General features: G+C 42.3%; 1 protein-coding gene across 9 annotated transcripts; it reads left to right on the forward strand.

Annotated features, from left to right (window-relative positions):
- The first annotated feature begins 3,295 nt into the window (after positions 1-3,295).
- U2AF1 (U2 small nuclear RNA auxiliary factor 1) lies at positions 3,296-19,006 on the forward strand. 9 transcript variants are annotated; one of them, XM_075098913.1, is made up of 10 exons: positions 3,493-3,584; positions 4,474-4,555; positions 6,099-6,186; positions 8,946-9,012; positions 9,824-9,890; positions 13,223-13,272; positions 13,860-13,958; positions 15,135-15,268; positions 15,611-15,703; positions 18,751-19,006. In XM_075098913.1, exons 6-10 carry the CDS (start codon positions 13,243-13,245, stop codon positions 18,887-18,889), a joined length of 495 nt encoding a protein of 164 aa, XP_074955014.1. In that variant the 5' UTR covers positions 3,493-3,584; positions 4,474-4,555; positions 6,099-6,186; positions 8,946-9,012; positions 9,824-9,890; positions 13,223-13,242; the 3' UTR covers positions 18,890-19,006. The 9 variants fall into 9 exon arrangements, with proteins under 9 accessions (XP_074954994.1, XP_074954986.1, XP_074954977.1 ...); XM_075098921.1 differs by having other exon boundaries at positions 3,533-3,584; positions 4,474-5,018; XM_075098876.1 differs by lacking the exon at positions 9,824-9,890 and having other exon boundaries at positions 3,466-3,584.

A 19,006-nucleotide genomic window follows, 5' to 3' on the forward strand; every position in this document is an offset into this window, starting at 1 on the left:
TTCTCAGATAGTCAGTTGCAATACCGCTAACACCTCTAAATAGATGAACTTCTGGCTCTTTGACACTGGATTCATTACAAGCTCATTGGCATCTCAAAGACTCACACACAAAAAGACATTGTGTTTCATTTCTCAATTCATTTTTAGATACCTATAGAAGGAAGAAACGTGAAAAGACTTCCTGCTGTAACTACGCAAAGCACAGATACCCTCCCCCTGCCACACCACGGGTGCCATGCAGGCACCCTCCTACTCTGGTGTGTCGCGGTGCCGGTCTCGTCGGCACATGCACAGCCAGGCTAAGCACAGGAGGGAAATGGGATGCCTAGAGAGGTAGAGCCCTATAAATTTCTGGTGGGGATGGGCTCCGCTATCTCCAGTGGAAGGGACACCCTGGTACAGAGGACTGCTGAGAAACTGAAGAGCAAGATATGAGTGGGTTTATTTTTCAATAGTTCCATGACCTGTAAGGCATAGTCGTGGTTCTAGGACTACCATCTCACAAAACCGAGAAAAGATATTACTAGTCAGGCACTCTCTACCAGCCAACCACTACCAGCACTGTACCAGCTCCACAAGCCACAAAGAAGAACCCTGTGCAATTTTCTCTTTCAGCTGGCACATCTACTTTTGCTGGAGGCATCATAAGATTTCTGCTTGTCAGATACGAAGGCGTATTTCCAATATGGGAGCAGCTGCTTTGTTTTCTAATAGCATCTACAGGTCAAGTTACTTGTCTGTGAAACATGGATCCCAGGGTCAGCAGACTTCAGCACAACAACTGACTGACAGAGTGTCTAAGTGAAAGCCACGCTCCGGAAAATGTTTCTTGCTCTGAGCAGTTCACCACGCACAACAAGCTAGAGCAAAGGGATATCTAAAGGGAATGGGGTCTTCACACAATACAGAGCAAGTGCATTTCAAATAGTGAAAACGGATTTTATTTTCTCAGGAAAAACATATTTCAACATATTTTAGCTGAAGGCTTTAACAAAAACATTAAAGCAAAAATCAACGCAATTTTGTTCTGCTTATTATGTAAAGTGTATACTCTGGGAACACACATTACAGGCTGCCTTTAGTGGTGAATGAAAACCACCAGGAACTTCTACTTTGTCAGTGATCATCGCAGGCTACTGTAGTTTTAGTTCCCTTGATGACTTGGGCTAGGTCGCAGCAGGTTCCCACCAGGTGACTGAACCGATCAAGCAGCACGCTGCTATTGAAAGGGGCTGTCCCGCTCCTTTGTCACCCTTGCTCCACGCTACTGCTGCAGCAGTCCTGATCTTCCCTCATGCCAGCTCTGGCACTCATTGAACTTCTCCATGAGCCAGTCCAGTTCACTGCATGAGCAGGAAATCACACTTTTGTTTGCAGGGTTTGGCTTCTGCCAGTTTAGTGAGTTTAAACTGCAGTGGTAAGCCTAGGTGTAGGGCAGACCACCAGGGAGCAACTGAAGCAAAGAAAGTACATTCTCCAGCACCCAAACTTTATGGGCACATACACCACAAGGCAAAGCTAAGCAGCAACACCTGCTCTCTGGTGACAAGGTCTTCTCAGGCTTTGCCAGGGATTTCTGCTTCTAACACCTGAATCACAATTGTGAATTTGAAGGGAAGTTGGGGAGTGCAGGAGGGAGGAACGAAAGGAAGTTAATCTCTCTATCCATGGCAGAAGTTCTAGCAGAAAGCTTTTGTTGTCTCAGTAAGGAGCAGTGGAGAGCAGATGAGCTTTACGTCCCAAAACAGCATGTACAGACAGAACATGGCAAGACACACAGCGGTGCCAAGAGGACTGTCCTTGTCCTATGATGGGTCACATCGTCTTTGAGCCAGCTCAAACCAGCCGAGGAATTCCAGGGGGTGACATAGAAAGCAACTGGACTTCTTTATTGGGTGTAACATTGTCAAAGTAGTGAGATGTTACTAAAATTACTGTTCCATTTTTAAAGTGGATGCATTTTTTAAAATCTTTTGGAGTCAGACAGAAGAATATTCAGCTTACTTCCTCAGAACTGGGCTTGCTGTTAAGTCTCAAGTGTGCTGTGCTAGGGCACAATTCAGGGAGCGCTTGTGCTTGCCAGCACTCCTACTGGCTCTAACTGGGGCTGTAGACACTACATGAAACAAAGCATGGCTGTAAATATTTCAGGGAGTTCCAAAATCCCTAAGAGATTAATTTTACTTGTAATACACTGAGTGCTCAGTCTTTGTTTTTTGCATCAACAAAATGATTTCCTGCCATGATTTTTGGACTGGAACACGACTTTTGTTGCAAATGCTGAACAGGCTGTATAGCATCAGTCTTCTGCGAGCATTCCATCACAAAAATTTCAGTTCGCTTCATGCAAATTTGCAGCTTTTGGCCCATAATTCCATGAAACTTCCCAGAATGAATTTGGTCCTACCCTCCATTCTGCTTTTAATTAAAATGTGTATTTTTATTTGTAGCTCACCCAACTTTTATCTGAACTCCTTCAGAACCTACACCTTCCTGCCTTTGAGCAATTACGTTATCCCAGCACTCAGTTACAACAAAGGTGTAGTTTGGATTTCTTCTCAGTGTCCTTTGTACCGATGACTAACTGCAGGAAGACCCTTTAGCTTCTAAGCAGCACCCTGATCTTCTCTACAATCATAAAAACTTCTGTTAATGCTGTGCCCCAGCAAGCCCTTCTTTTATGTCTGTCTTCAGAAATTTTTTTTCAGATTCCCATCTTTGGAATTATCACACCCTTTCGCCATGTGCTTCAACATCCATCAGAGGCCTCTCAATTTCCTTGCCCCACAGGCTAAGCTGTCTGTCTTCTGCTCTGAGGCTACTCTGGCAACATTCAGATTGCCTGGTAAGATTGACTACGACACCCTGACAGTCACCCAAAACTGCAGAATGGTAGGAGGGTGTGATCGGGGGACTTGGGTACACATCTGGACACAGAGGAACAGTACGCTCCAGTAGTTCCCCCAGCTGAACCGCCGGGAGAGAATAACGTACATTACAACTGATGCAGCGCTCCCGACGAGATACCAGTCCGCCCCTGCGGGCCCCCGATCCTCATGGGGCGGCCTCTATTCCGCCACAGGCCGCCCCGTCCCCGCTGGGTGGTTGGCGTCCCTCCCTAAAGCACCACCTCCCAGGCTCCCGCGGCGAAGGGCACCGCGTTACCCCCTGCCCTGTCGAGGGCAGGGCCCTAACCCTGCCGGACTCGGGCCCTGGGGGCGGATGAGGACCACCACCACAGCCGGCTTCTCTCAACAACGGCGCAACTGCCCCGCCACCCCCGCCCAGCGCATGCGCGGCAACGGCAGCGCGCGGCACAAGCGAGACCTGCGCCACCGGCGGGGGAAGGGCAGCCCGCGCCGCTCCCCCAATGAGGGGCTGGCGGCGCCGCGCGCATGCGCAGAGCCGCACCCCTGCCCCCTCCATTCCCCCCCACCCGCCCGCAGGACTCGGTAGAAGTGTTTCCGGCGCGGCAGCTGTGACGCGCGCGGTCGGCGCCGGGCTGTCCGGCGGGCGGGACGGGCGGGCGGGCGGTGGGAGATGGCGGAGTACCTGGCCTCCATCTTCGGAACAGAGAAGGACAAGTGAGTGGCCCATCCCCCCCTTCCCGCGCCGCTCCCGCAGCTCCGGCGCACCCGGAGGAGAGAGGGGAGCTGGAGGGAGGCTGGAGGCTGGCGGCGGGTTCCGCGGGGCGTGGGGACGCGCAGCGCTCGCCGGGGCGGCCTGTACCGATCGTGGCGGTCAGCCCTCCCTCCCCGCCCCTCCCCCCCCCCCGTTTCCTCGCGGGCGGGCCCGGCCGGTTTCTTCCCCTCCCGTTTCAGGGGCCTTGCGGCGCTCCCGCGGCCGGGGCGCGCACACGGGAGTTGTCCGTATGTCCGTCCCCATCCCCCCCCCCCGCCCCCGTCAGCGCCGCGCGCTGGAACGTGGCGGCGCGCGGCCGCGGAGGGAAGAGGAAGCGAGGCGGGCGCGCTCCCCCGCCCCCACCCCCCCCCGTTCCAGCCCCTCGGCCCTCCTCCCTTCCCCCCTCGCTGGAGCGCGCGTGCGCGCGCCGCCGCCGGGGAAGGAGAGAGCGCGCGCGCGCGCCTCCCTCCGCCGCGTGGGGCCTGCGCGTGCCCGCGCCGCCGGCCCCGCCCATGCGCTTCCTTCTCCCCTCCCGGGCCGGGCTGGGTCTGCTCTCCTCGGGGACTTCCTCCTCCTCCTCCCCTCTGCCCCCCGCCGCCATGCGGCTGTGCCCGCGCCTCGTGGCGCGTTGCCGTGTCGTGTGTCCGTGTCCGTGTCCCCCCCCCCCCCCCCCCCCCCCCCCTCGGCGGCGGGCGGGAGCGGCTGTGGCCGCTGGGTGCCGAGCTTCCCGCCGCCTCCTGCCAGAAAGGGCCGCCTCTTCCCCTTTTGTTCGCGTCTCCGCGCCTCGCAGCAGCCCGAGAGCTTCCGCTCTGCTGCAAGGACAGCGACCGGTTATTTCTCCCCCCTCCCCAGGGTGCGGAGGATTTCCCCGACTGCTGCATCCTGATCCTCAGGCTTCTGCCTGCAGCCTTCCACGCGTCGGGAGCGCCTCTAGGTTCTCTGGTTGTTGGAAGCGTACTTACAAAACCCTCCTAACGAAAATTTGGTCACCGTCGGCCTGACCAAACCAACGTGTTTTTCCACTCGTAAAAATGAAAGGGGGCATCGATGCGCTACTGGACTAAATTTGATCATGTCAGCCTCTGGCCGTCAGGCTTCTGTTTTCCTTCTGCTTTGTAGTGCGATGTGCCGGTTCCAGTTCGCTCGTCTGTCAGAAAAGCAGTATCGGCAGCCTCCCTTGAGCTCTGTTACTGTAGCATCTTTTCTGATATAATAATGCATTACAGTTTAACGGTATTAGTATATGCCAATACTGCAGGCATGAAATTACTGTACTGGTCTTATTGCCCATTCAAAAGGCAAGCAGAACTCTCCAGAAAGTGTTGAAGTTGGAGGCACTATTGGAAATTTTATAGTTAGGTATTTTTTTTATTTCAGGGTAGAGTTCAGAAAAGACAGTAAGTATATTGTAATGCTAAGTATATATTTTTCAAAAACATAACAAAGAGCAAGCATGTTACAATTTTATGGTGGAATGTTTTGCTAGAGATCAGATATGCTTTGGTACTTTCTCCTTTCCATGAGTTGATGTTGGTTACACAGGATTGTGGAAAGAATTGGTGTTAACTATGAGCATGGGAATAATCATCTTTCTTCCAGGAGAATTCTTGTATTTCACTTATGCGTACATAGCCCAGAATAGTTTTCTTGCCCTTCAGAATTTTGCATTCAGTTTTCCCAGTCAAGGTAACTAAACTCCATATGGTTTCCTTTCATTGTTCCACATGAATTACACTTACGTGAGAGTTTTACTGGTGTGCCTAAACTGGCATAGTTTTGGAGGTGTCATTAGATGACAGTTAATTCAAGAAAAGCTTGTGGTTTAAAAAAAACAGTATAAATGCTTCCTTTTTTAAATTATTAACTACAATTATGGAAGTAGCTCAATTAATTTATTTTGCTTATGTGTATTCTCTCTGTAACATGATTTTTCTGTTCTCTGAATTATTGCAAATACTGTGTCGGCAGCAGTCTGAGTTACCCTTAGAGTATAACTTTACACAGGTGGTTTATTAAACATTAGGTAGATGTAAATTTATCAGCTTTAAAGCAGGTTATATTGCCTAGGATAGGGGTTGCATGAACAAAGACACAACCATATAGCTTGTGGTGTAACTTTTCAGGATGTTTTTCACATTATTTCCCATCCTCTCAACTGCTGAAACTGATATAAAGACAAGAATGGAGAACCAGAAGAGTAAACCAGTAGTGATCACTTCTGTCCCTGGTGGTGTAATGAATGCATTTGGGGTTGGAGTAGCAGGTGAAATTGATTAGACGACTTGCTGTAAATCAGGGGTAGAGAAGAATGCGTATGAACAGTTTTGCTGGAACGCTTTCCTATACTGTTTTGTTTTTTTTTTCTATGTTACTTCTCCACATCAAGATAAAGGCATTTAGGGCATATGTTTTGTAGGAATTGCATATTAATGTCTTTCTATTCCAATACTGAACTACTTTGGTTTTTTTACTTGCAGAGTCAACTGTTCATTTTATTTCAAAATCGGAGCTTGTCGTCATGGAGACAGGTGTTCTCGGTTGCACAACAAACCAACATTTAGCCAGGTTTGTTTTCCTTTTTCTTTTCTCTTTCTTGAGGAAGTATATTCTTGCTTCTTTAAAACATAGATTCTGAGATACAAGTGAATAATTACCGAGCTCCAGATTAAGTAGTTCGCTTTTGGCCCCAGTTTATATGGGTTTTTGCTTTTTTGGGGGTATTCCATTTACTTCTCCCAGCATTTCTAATTATCTCCTGTCACCCTTAATGGCTGCAGGAAGCGATGCTGTTGTAAGCTTGCCTGTAGTAGAGACCAACCAGTGCTAACTTTCAGGTGAGTGTGCCTTCTCAGTGGTGTTTAGGCACTTAAACCATCCCAGATTTTTTTAATCACAAACAATGGCAGCATGTTCCGCCTGTCTCAGAGGTGTGAACTTAAGTCCTTTATGCATATAATAGGAGAAAACTAATAAGTAAAAGTGACTCTTCTGTCGTTATATTTACTCTCTGATCCAGGCTCGCTCTTAAGTTTTGAGAGTAACTTACGTACTTGCTTTGAATGCGAAAGAATTGTTTCTTGAAAACAGCTTGCCTGGTTGCTGAGGGTGTATACGTCAGTTGACTTGACAGATTATTTGATCTTTGGTTATGTGAATGTCGTTAGAGACATGATGTGTGACTGCATGTCTGCCAAAAAAAAAAAGGTGCAGTGGGTGGTAAGGTTTTTATTATCATGAGCTCTGTAGTTTTCAGAAGTTGCATTCCTGGAGAACTGTATGCTTTCCCTTTTTCTATCACTGCTGATTGTCAAGGTGTACAGGTAAATAGATTTCTTTGGGAGTATTGCATATGATAAGTAGTGCCTATGGAAGCTGTTGCATTATCAGTAGCTTTACCTACAGAGGTAAAGTTTACGTAGCAGTGAAGTCCTGTGCAAGTTCATTTTAGCTGTCTTTGGAGCAGGATGGATTAGAATGGTGGAGTGGTGTTGGTTTGGGGAGGCACGTACTACCCACGTGCCTGGAGTTCAGAGCGATGGCACTCTTGAAATTGAACTTTACAAGTGTGTGAGTGAGCAGGGTACTTCGGGGGGGGGGCTGTCTAGGTTACTGATTAATAGGGACCACTGCGGGTACTTCATCTACAAAAACAGTTTTCCACTTTTGGGAACTTTTAGTTTTTAATGTAAATATTGTATCTCAGAATGAATATTGTCCATTTTGAAAAGCTACTCTATGTTGCTGACCTACATGGAGAGCGTGCTGGCATGTCATTGGTTATTCAGAGACCTGAATTTAGGTCATTCGCTACTAGAAAGTATTTTGAAATTGGACAACTTCCACAATAGTTGTCCTTAAGTTTAAAAAAAGTCTTTTTTTTTAAAAAAAAACTTTATGTGCAACAACAGTTTCCCCTGTTAGTGCAGTCTTATAGCTTTGCTTTAGAAACTGCAGTTAGCCATGCCAGCTGAAGTGGGTCAGCAGGGCATGTCAGATTCATCCAGGGATGTCTGGAACCGCTACAGAATCGCACCTGGCAGATGTGCTGTATTGTAACATCCCAGACATACCTGGCATATGTGCGGGCTTCATGACAGAAATCTTTATTTGTATGCAGATTGATAATCAGCTGTGATAGAAAATAGAAGAACAGGTATCTTACTAATGGGAAGTTACTGGCACAATATTTTTATCTTGTGTTGCTATTGCTGGTGCAGCTACTTTAGAGAAGAGCTGTGTTAGGAAAGGTCGTGCAATCCAGGGTGATCAAATTACCACCATTCAGCAGAAACACTGTAACTACGTGTGTGTTTCTGGCTCTCTCCAGTTGTAGGCTAAAACATAATTATTTTAAACCTGGGCCACGCGGAAGCACAAAGCTGTGGTTGGTATGACCTTACCCGTTATAAAACAAGTGTGTGATTTCTAAATGTGAAGTTACAGATTTTTTTTTACATGTTAAGTGGGCAGCATATGTAGGTATGACATTGCTCGTCCTGCGACTTCTTTAAGCTCTGAATTCTTACTGTGACTAATAATAATGTGTAAGCTAGAATTATTTGGGGATTGCGATTCATACTAACTAACATTGAGCTTGTATTTTAAGTAATCAAATCTCAATTTCTGAGCTGCTTACAGTGATATGGACGTTTGGAATTTTTTTGTAATATTAGTTTACTAACTTAAACATGGTTTGTTTTTTCAGACAACTTGATTTTAAGAAGAACGGTACAAATGTAAGGTTTCAAGTCTGCCTGGGCTAATTCTTCAAGTAAAAAGCAGAAGGGCTAAAAGGATATTGTCCTTGTTTGAAGGATCGGAAACATGTGAACCGATGATGCTATTATATTATTTAAACAGAAATTCCACCAAGAAATTCCTGATGCACAAAATGAGACTGAGCTCTTGCCTAAAAACCTTACTGTCTGGTGTAGTGTTTTAGACTCTGTGGCATTATGTATGATTATATGCTGTGCACATAACGCTATTTTTTTCCCCTAGACTTACAATAATGAATCTGGTCTTGAAAGCTAGGCATCTTCGTGATATCACGTAGTTTGACGTTTTAGGTTACTGTGGCTCACAACTCCCATATTGAGGATAGCTGTTGCGACAAACGCAGCTCTTTCTTGGTGGTTAATTGAAACTGTTTTCATAATATGATGGTCTGGATGCAATTTTGGAAGATATTCTGCAAATACCAAAGGAAGTTTTAAGAATAAAATATTACTTTTAGCTGTTTGCAAACAAGTTGTCTCTTTGCAATTGTCTATTATATGCACAGCAGCCAGTAGAATTCCCCTTTTTATTTTTTTTCCCCGCAGACCATCTTGATTCAAAACATCTATCGTAACCCCCAAAACAGTGCACAGACGGCTGACGGCTCACACTGTAAGTCCCACAGTTGGAGAAATTTTTTTAAAGAATGGTGTTAAAGAGCCCACTCCTAATTATGAGAAAATAATGTTGGCTTCTGAGCTGCTGACATAAAGCTGTTGCAAACAGGACAAGTGACGGAACTCCTCTTGCGCATAGATCAAGAACTTGTCAAATGTGTGCAATTCAGAATGCAGAATTGACTGCATAAATTGGACTTGATGCAGATTCTCTTTTGCACTGCAAAGTGAAACGTGATTGTTCAGTAACGCTGCATTCTTTTTAAAGTGTTAAACTGCAGACACTTCTCAAATTCTTGATTTAACAACAACAAAAAAAAATAGGTATATATGTCATGTACGGTAAGTTTCCCAAAACTGGGTTTTCTTTCGTCTTAACTTTTTTAGGAAAATGGAGATTTCATGTTATGCTCTAATTATTGTATTATTTCCTTTCCTGGCATTTTGCTATTAAGAAAGCATTCAGTAAAACAAAATTCAAACAAATTATTATGCTCGTAATTTGAATGCTGTATTTGGATGCCATTTGTTACATATCTGTCTGAAATCATGCAAAACCCCTTTATAGTAATATCGGTGAGTAAATGTTTTTAAAAAAATACAATAATGGAGTATCATGAGATCTCTATTACTTTACAGTGTTAGGTTGATTCAGAAAGGTCACCAGCTAAGTGAAAGTTCTCCTTCTTGGGAGAGAATAACCACCTCTCTTTCAGCACAGACTCGACTAAAGCGACCCTAAAGGAAACCGGTTTCTTGTTAAAATTATTTTCCATAATATAAAGTTGTTGCGTTTTGTATTTCAGACCATTGCCCTCTTGAACATTTACCGTAACCCTCAAAACTCTTCCCAGTCTGCTGACGGTTTGCGCTGTAAGTTCATACAAGTTCCTTCACTGGTTCCCTGGGCTTGATTGTCAGAGCTCAGTGTCGACTTAAGCTGGTCTACCATTTTAGTTTAACAGATCAAACTGACCACATTTCATTAAATGTGTCCAAAACAAACACACACCAAAAAAAAAAATCAAGAACTTTTTTGTCCCATTCACCTTCCTCCCTACTCCCAAAACTACGAGGGGAATCCAAATACCATCTATTAAATCAAAAAGGGTTGAAATTGTACTTCCCCTTTAAAGCAGTCTTCGTTGCACTGCTTTCTTCCCTCCGCCTTTCTCCCTGCCAGTAGCCTGCACCCTAGGAATGCTTTTCTGTATGTTTTGTGCTATCCATTAGGTTCCACTGTCTAAAAGAGCAGGACAGTGACACGTTGTCTTCATCCAGAACAAATTTCCTGCTCTGTAAATGTTAAGAGAATTCAAATTTGAAACTTCTCAGACTCTATGCAGAAATTTGTCCTAGGTTAATGCAGCTTCCATTTAGAGTCTACTTTGGAAGAATATACTTTGACTGACAAACGCTTCCCTTCTGGCAGCTGTCCTTTTTGGATAGGTGCATGTTTAAAATTCCTTCCATGCTTTGAAAATTCAAATTCCAAAACAAAGTTGCATATTTACCTAAGAAAATATATCTTTAAAAGTACTTTTGAGGAGGGGAAGGCATTTGGGTATGGTCATGAACTAATTTAATGACTACTCATGAGGTAGGAATGGGCATAAGAAAACACACCTACTGTGAGACTGGCAGAAGTTAAATGACCAGGATTGTTGATCTGCGATTACTGAGATATCATTGTGATTGAATCATCAATATTAGAATAAGATTTTTTTAAAAAAAGTTTTAGGACCAAAAAGGATCGGTGTTACTTTCTAACTAATATTTCTTGTTGAAGTGAATATTGATTGACTGTGTGGTAATAAAGCTTTGTTTGGCTATTCCTTTTTTTTGACTGTTGGATTATAGACTAGTTCAGATTAGTTACCAGCATTTGATTAGACGTGCTTTGTGAAATCAGCCACTAACTTAAAAGTCAACACTGTCTCTTCTGCTTCTAAAAGGAATAACGGCCCAATTAAGTAATTTGAGTTTTTTGTCACACAATCAAGCTAGATACGTATTGAGCTACGTAAGTTTGTCTAGATATGTAAACAGTCCTATTGGTTTGTAGGCTTTCTTGTTGCAGATGCTTAGTAGTTAATGCTGTTTAAGTAAACCAAAAAATGTACAGCTGGGTATTTCCACTCTCCCTAAATTCTCAATGCGCTGGTAACTAATTTGCACAGAGTTACAGCAGTTTGGTCTGTGGAGCTGTTTAGATTGTACAGCTGCAAGAGTCTTGAACAGATTCTCTAGCGTTCTAAGTGCTGTATCCAACTCTAATTTGTCTTGAAAAGTGGGTAGCTGTGTAACAGAGCCTACCTCTACCTTCTGTGGTAGAGCTGGAGCTCTGCTCTCAGTAGGTTTGCTAAAACTGGCTCCCTGGTTTTTTGATATTTGTCCCTACTTAAGTACTGCATGTATTTTAAAATGGATGACTTGGGTAGATATTTAATGCTTTTGTTGTTGTTGCTTAACTGTCTTCCTTTCTACTGCCGTCATAGAGGATTAACCTTAGTTTTGAACAGTGATAGTTTTCCTGAGTATTTTAATTAGTAATTGGGCTTCTCAAGGTTCAGATACCAGTAGCCCTGGATTATGAATGTTTGTAAAGCCTGTGCGTATGTATGCTTCCCATTTTAGAAGGACATTCAAGTAGTTAAACTAACTGTTGCTTATGATCTTCTAATTTGACAATGGAATCTCCTTATAAGTTTTTAGCACTTGTCTGTGTGGTAAAAAGTAGTTATTCACAGTGTGGCTCAGAGCCCCTGTCTGATATCTTCTAAAACAACAACAAAAAAAAGTCCTTAGGTATTAGTAAGCTGTTATCAGTGGTGTTGGCAGAACCTTGGGAATATAGTTAAGTATTAAACTGTCTAGAAATACTGGTTTAATGTTTGATATTCCTTAATTTGCTATATAATCGTGGGGAAGAAGAAAGTTCTTGAAAGCAAACCTGTTTCAAATGCAGAAACATTGTTAGCTTAAACTATATAACAAATGTCCCTTAGGCTTCTTTAGGAGGGGAGCTGGATGGTAAAAAAAAGCACTTACAGTTCCAGAGAGCATGGCTGCTTAATATCACAGCCTTTGAAGAAAAATGTAAAGTTTGTTCAAATGGTAATATTAGCCAAAAAATGAGCCCAAAGCATCTCTCTTTTTCATAGCAGCCTGAAGTGAATAAACTCTGCTTTGTTGGCTCAATTTCTTGTCTTTCATGCTCTGTGATCTAAAACAGTAGTGTTTGTCATTTAAAGGCTAGAATGTTTTTTTTAGCATAAAATGCAGGGGTCACTTCAAAACTGCTCCGCTTGATCTTAATAAACCACTTAACTGCTGAAGAGCTAATACATTAGGCTTTAATGTATACAGCTTAATGTAGTTTAAAATGCTGTAGACTGGTAGAAATAAATGGAATTAATTTTTATATCCTTAATGCTTTGAAAAATCAGCCAAACTTACATTGTTTTTTATAGCAGCAGGCAAGCAGCGCTTATTTGTAAAGTCCAGCTTGGAGCATGAGAATAATCTAACCTGAATATATGGCTGGCTTGTCTTGCACTAAAAGGTGTTCTGCAGGACTACAGAAGAATTAACTGATACTCAGAATTAAACTAGAAAACTGTTCTCTATTGCAAAGCGTCATGGTGCCTTTTGAGGTCACTGAGAAAAGTGTGTAATTTCAATACCTACTTTGAGCAAATTTTAAAAAGAATTTCTGGGCTGTGTTACATTGTGAACTCTCAAATTCTAGTGTATATGCGGGAGAGGTGGACATGTTAAAATGAAATTCTGCCTTTAGGAAGAGGAACACTAAATTGTAATCATGCTTTAAAAATATGCAAATGTAACAAAGCACTTGCCTTCTGTTTAGGTAAAATTGTTGATAGACAGAGGGTGGGACTGTACATTAAATTTAAGTTACATTTCAGAGTAATTCCTTTCCCCTTCCTTTAAATTTGTGACATACAAGTTTGGCTCTGATTAAAACTGGTTTTGATTTGATCATGTCAATGTAATGTTTTGACATACTTTGGGGACTCAAAGCTCTTCACACCTACTTATTTTTAATACTCCTATTAGTTAGCTCCATGCTATATGGTGTCTTTTATGCTCCAGACGGCCTCTCTAGATTGTTCTGTAGTATGATCAAAATCTCTTCTTCCTTATTTACAGGCTCTAATCGATATGACTCTTCATTTTTACAGGTGCTGTGAGCGATGTTGAGATGCAAGAACATTATGATGAATTCTTTGAGGTATGTGAAAGATGTAAAAATGATTTCAAGTGTTGGTGGATTTGTCAGCATGAACGAGCTAGATGGATTCAGTCTTTAGCACAATTAGATGGATTCAGAGAAAAGCACTTGTTTCCTCAGGTGTTTGTATAAAACAACTTCTGGTGCTAAACATTTGCTGGTATAACCTGTGGTTAGTTTGGATTTAACTTTACTCTTTGGAGTAGACTTTGTTTAAAAATCAGCAACTTGAGTGATGGAGCATTTTGATTCCATAATTTTTTTCCTGTAAATTCAAAATACACTTAATTATTTGTATAGAAGCAAATTAAGTAAAAACAAAAATTAAGCATCAGGGCTTTTATGTAGTGATTTCAGTGCATCTTAGGTATTCTGTAAATACTGTATGCATAATGTTTTTCGTAGCTTTTTATTGTATCCTGTCAGTGCTGTACTTACAGATGGACACAGTACAGGTCAAGCAAGTACTAATTTTAAAATCAGAAATGTAGAAAAAGGAGTTTTTGTTTTGCCTTTTTTTAAGGAAAGCCGCCTTTTGTACTTACTAACAGCTAAATGCAGTGCTTCTGTACTTGCTTTGTGCTTAGGAGGTCTTCACAGAAATGGAAGAAAAATATGGTGAAGTTGAGGAGATGAACGTTTGTGATAACCTTGGAGATCATCTAGTTGGAAATGTATATGTAAAGGTAGGATAAAGAGACACGTTTATATAACCGATAGGGGTGATATTTAATGATTTATAAATTTAAAAGCTACTGTATGCTTGTAGATTTTCTGAGAGTAGCTCTTCAGGATATAAGCTCCTCTCCAACTTCACAATGTAAAGTAGAAAGAGTGAAAATGTGAATGGAATCTCAAAGAAATTTTAAGAAGCTTTCTTGATAGTGAAAATCTGTGTCATTTACATGAAGATTAACACTTTCTTTTTTTTACATTGTTATGAACACAGTCACCACTGCTGGACTGTTTAGTTTGCCAGGATTAATTTGGGGTCTGTCTTCCCATCACACTGCCTTTTAAGCACTTCATTATGAGCAGAGGTTTATTCGCAACAGGTGTGTTTATTTTCTAACTTCCCAGTTAAACAAAATATCTTGTAACCAAGTTACATTTGGCAGTAGCTGGGTGGTTTAAGGTGCAAACTGGAGCGTTTAGGTTTAGCTCTTAAGTCATTGGTCTCTCTTGAATAATGAGTAGAAGGTTGTCACCTGTAGAAATTTTATTGTGTGTACACAGTGTTGGGGAGGTGTGGGAGAGTTTGAATAGTTTTACTGTACATTCCCTTAACTGGAAAGTATTTTCCCATCTAAAATTCTCAGCTGTGTAGGTCATAATCAGAAATAAAAGGTGTTTTTAAAAATTTGCAAGTGGTTAGCTGTGAAGAGAAATTTCAAATTTAAGTTTTACATTCATCATAAAACAGGATCAGTTTTGTGTAAATTCTAATATAAATGAATGAGACCTTCAGTTCTCATGCAGATTTCTCTTAAATGTTGGAAAAAAATCCACTGCATTTGGACCATTAGTGTTCCAGAAAGTATTCTTAAGCATTTTCTTTGTTTAAAGTTGTACTGAGAAAGTACAGTATCTTCTAGCATATCTTATAATACAAGCCACAGAACTTGAAGGACCAAATAGAACACAATTGAGAGAGAATATCGATGGTTTGATTAGCTCTGTCCTGATTAGTGAAAAGCTAGCACCTTTACCTGTGATTTGATGGACTGTCCCAGGAACTCTGAAGTAGCTTCTGGTCTGATTACTAGTCCTAGGCCTCAGATATTGCAGAACTGATTTGCTAGAAATCTTTGATCTACTTCTGTTGCTTGTCTAACATGAGAAAACATTGATTTTGCTTTTAGTTTCGCCGTGAAGAAGATGCGGAAAAGGCTGTGATTGACCTGAACAATCGCTGGTTTAATGGACAGCCCATTCATGCTGAGCTTTCACCTGTGACTGACTTCAGAGAGGCCTGTTGCCGTCAATATGAAATGGGGTAAAAAGTGACTTCCTATTTGCCTATGACAGTATCTTTGAAATGCTTGTGCAGACAGAGTGGTTGCTTGGGTGTAGGTTTTATGCGTTACTCAGTGTAGGAAGAAAACTACTTCAGGTAATGTTAATATGGAGGACCTGCAATCAGCCTCTTGACTCTTGCCAGCTTTTTAGGATTTTGATCTAGGAGTGAGTCAGTGTTGGTAAATGATGCTTGCAATTTACTGTTTTTTATGTTAAGAGGTGATAAACGCTCAGATGGCTGGGGTCCAGTAAGGCTTAGGGCAAACAGATACAGTGTAGAGCTGGGAGTTTCAACTGTGTCTCTTGAATTCTGTTTCAGAGAGTGTACACGAGGAGGTTTCTGCAACTTTATGCATTTGAAGCCCATTTCTCGAGAGTTAAGACGTGAGTTGTATGGGCGTCGTCGTAAAAAGTAAGTTTGCTTTCAAACATGATTAAAACAGGTAAATTAAGGATCAGTTGCTGAAAATTCTGAAGCAAAACCTTTAAGCTTAAGTCCTCTCTCACTTTTTCTAGTGAAGTTCTGATACATGTCAATGAAAGGGCATCAAGTAAAGCCAGCAAGTGGCCAGTTTAGAACAAAGAAATAGGTCTTTAAAAGACAAGTTACCGTGCTCCTTGCTGTGGTGCTTTGGATGCTGAAGGCTGATGTGGCTTTAACAAGAGTCAGAGATCAAGGAGAAGAGTATTCATTGAGTTACTGAGTACATAGGACCTACCTGTGGTTCAGATCTCCAAACTGCAAACTGTAACAGGCAGACATTATTTGGGAGAAGTATTGCTTTATGCCTCTTCTATATTTTATTGTCTTCTATGTGTATTTGTTCGCGGCCTTTGTTAGAAGCAGGCTACTTGGCTAATGGGCATTTTGGCAGGATCAGATTGGCCACTTTCAGCATGATACACAATCAAGACTATCTATAGATTATATTCAGTACCCAGCCTTCCTTGTTTTTACAGTTAATGCCTAACTTCCCTGGCCTGTATTCGTTCCTTAGTGTTAGTAACAGGCGATTACTGGATTGAGCTCACCTTTTACTAACACTAGCCTAACAATGTGACCCTTCTTAACAGGAATTCTTAGTAGGGCAGAGGAATAGTAACTTTGCTTAATGGCAAAAAAACATTGTGATAAGTACATTTTATTATATATTACATTATTAAGGTACCTTGTAGAAAGGCTTATACCACTGCTGTTACTATGATACCTGTCCTGTGGATGGTTCACTTTGAGCTGGATTCAGCCTGCTTGCTTTTAGGACCTTGCTATTTAGGATAGGCATACAAAATTCTTGAGCTTCCTTCTATATTATACAGCAAATCTGTGTAGGTTCTTTCAATCACAGAAGGAGCCTGGGATTGTGAACATGTTTTTCCTATAAATGTCTCTAATTGGCAGGGGCTTAGTTTTGGGAGGATTAATTTAACTTTGGAAAACGTAGATTGTGTTGCTTAGGCACATATATTTGTGCCTAAATGCTTTCCTAAAATATCCCAATTAACATTAAGTTAAAGGTAAGCATTTGAGATGTTTGAATAATTTATGAAAAAAGTAAAGTATGCACTTGTATTAGCCTTTTGGTCCCTTCTGTGAGTCTGAATCTGAATCTCTTAGGGTGGTGGTTTAACCCCAGCCGGCAACCAAGCCCCACACAGCTGCTCGCTCACTCCCCCCCCACAGTGGGATGGGGAAGAGAATCAGAAGAGTAAAAGTGAGAACTCCTGGGCTGAGATAAGGACATTTGAACAAAAGCTGTGCAAGCAAAGCAAAACACAAAATTCATTCACTACTGCCCATGGGCAGGCAGGTGTTCAGCCACCTCCAGGAGAGCAGGGCTCCATCACGCATAATGGTGACTTGGGAAGACAAACACCATCACTCTGAACATCCCCCCTTCCTTCCTCCCCCAGCTTTATATGCTGAGCGTGATGCCATATGGTGTGGGATATCCCTTTGGTCAGTTGGGGTCAGCTGTACTAGCTGTGTCCCCTCCCAACTCCTTGTGCACCCCCAGCCTGCTTGCGGGTGGGTGGGGTAAGGAGCAGAAAAGGCCTTGACTCTGTGTAAGCGCTGCTCAGCAATAACTAAAACATGCCCGCATTATCGACACTGGTTTCAGCACAAATCAAAAACACAGCCCCATACTAGCTATTGTGAAGAAATGAGCTGTACCCCAGCCAAAATCTGCACACCTGGACCTAGTAAGGCTAATTAAAAGGTAACACTTTTTATTGCAAGAAGGATCAGACTTGTGCGTTTGGCTTTGGAATATGATTGTTTTACCCATAGCTCAATTTCAGTCTGTGATAAAACAAAATAGCTGAATCCTCCATCCAGTTTTGTCTTTATTGGCCCTATTTAAATTCTTTATGCAGCTAAAGCTGTCACAAGTTAGCAGTAAGGCTCAATATAAAAAAAAAAAATCAGTTCTTTTGTCAGTGGGGTTTCACAGGTAGATTGTATAAGCCAGACTCACCTGAAAGTAGTTCTATATAGAATGAAATGCATCTAAGTTTCTTGAGTAGAAAAAAGGAGGATAAAGCAGAACTTTTGAATACGAGGTTAATTTAGTAATTCTGGACAGCTTGGTGGTATGCAAGAGTTATGTATGTGTGTCTGTTGTAGTAAAATTTGTCACCACACACTCCCATCCCACAACATCTCACCATGGAACAATATTCTGCAAACTTAAGACTTGTAGCATTCATTTCCCTGAGCTTTTTAGTTCTGCAGTAATTTCTACACCTATTTAAAAATGTACTGTTTATTTTATAAAACTGACTTTACTAAAATGCTTAAACCACTCTTTTCCTTGACAAGTGCCACATGAGCTATAAATCTATAGAAGCTGTGTTAGCAGTACGTTCTGAGTCATTTTAGCTTTCTTCATGACTTTAAGTCATTGACCTCAGAGGCAGGGAAGATTATTTGCAAATGCTGATACCTTCTGCATTTGGCGGGGGGGGGGGGGGCGGGGGGGCGGGGAGAGGAGGAAAAAGCAACAGAAAGGGAGAACTGAGTTGTAATTGCTAATTAATAGTTGATTTAGCAGGAGTGGACTTACAAACAGCTGTAGGCTTTTGCTGTGTGTTGTTAAGAGCTATTCATAACTGCAAAAGCAGGTGTTCCCTTCTCTTGCTTCTGTAATTAACAGCTGTGTAACAGCACGTTTGGCTCCCCTCCGTGCCTTTCCTTAAGTTTTGCACACCCATTATAACGGATGACTGGCGGTGAACAGTTGAGTCTTTTAACAGTATGTGTTGACTCCTCAGTATTAAGTTTGTGCGGTCTGTAAATGCATGGTTTTGCAGCCTGAGTGCCAATTTACCAATCCTTCTAATGCTACGTTGTCTGTCTTCTCCCTCATTACTTATATCCTTAAGTGTTCTGCTGTGTGGTACTGCAAGTAAATTGCTGAATGTGATGAAGTCAATAAAATGTTCAAACTTTCTTTGAAGGCATAGATCCAGGTCGAGGTCCCGTGAACGTCGGTCTAGGTCCAGAGATCGTGGTCGTGGAGGTGGTGGTGGAGGAGGAGGAGGACGTGAACGTGACAGGAGGCGGTCAAGAGATCGTGAAAGATCTGGTCGATTCTGAGCCATGCCATTTTTACTGTATGTCTGCTAGAAAGTGTTGTAGTTTGACCAAACAAGTTCATAATGAGATTTTTTTTAAAGATGGGCTTCTGAATAAAAAATTTGTAGTGATACAGTA

The sequence above is a fragment of the Phalacrocorax aristotelis genome, chromosome 1 (genome assembly GCF_949628215.1).
Source record: "Phalacrocorax aristotelis chromosome 1, bGulAri2.1, whole genome shotgun sequence".
NCBI classification, from domain to species: domain Eukaryota; kingdom Metazoa; phylum Chordata; class Aves; order Suliformes; family Phalacrocoracidae; genus Phalacrocorax; species Phalacrocorax aristotelis.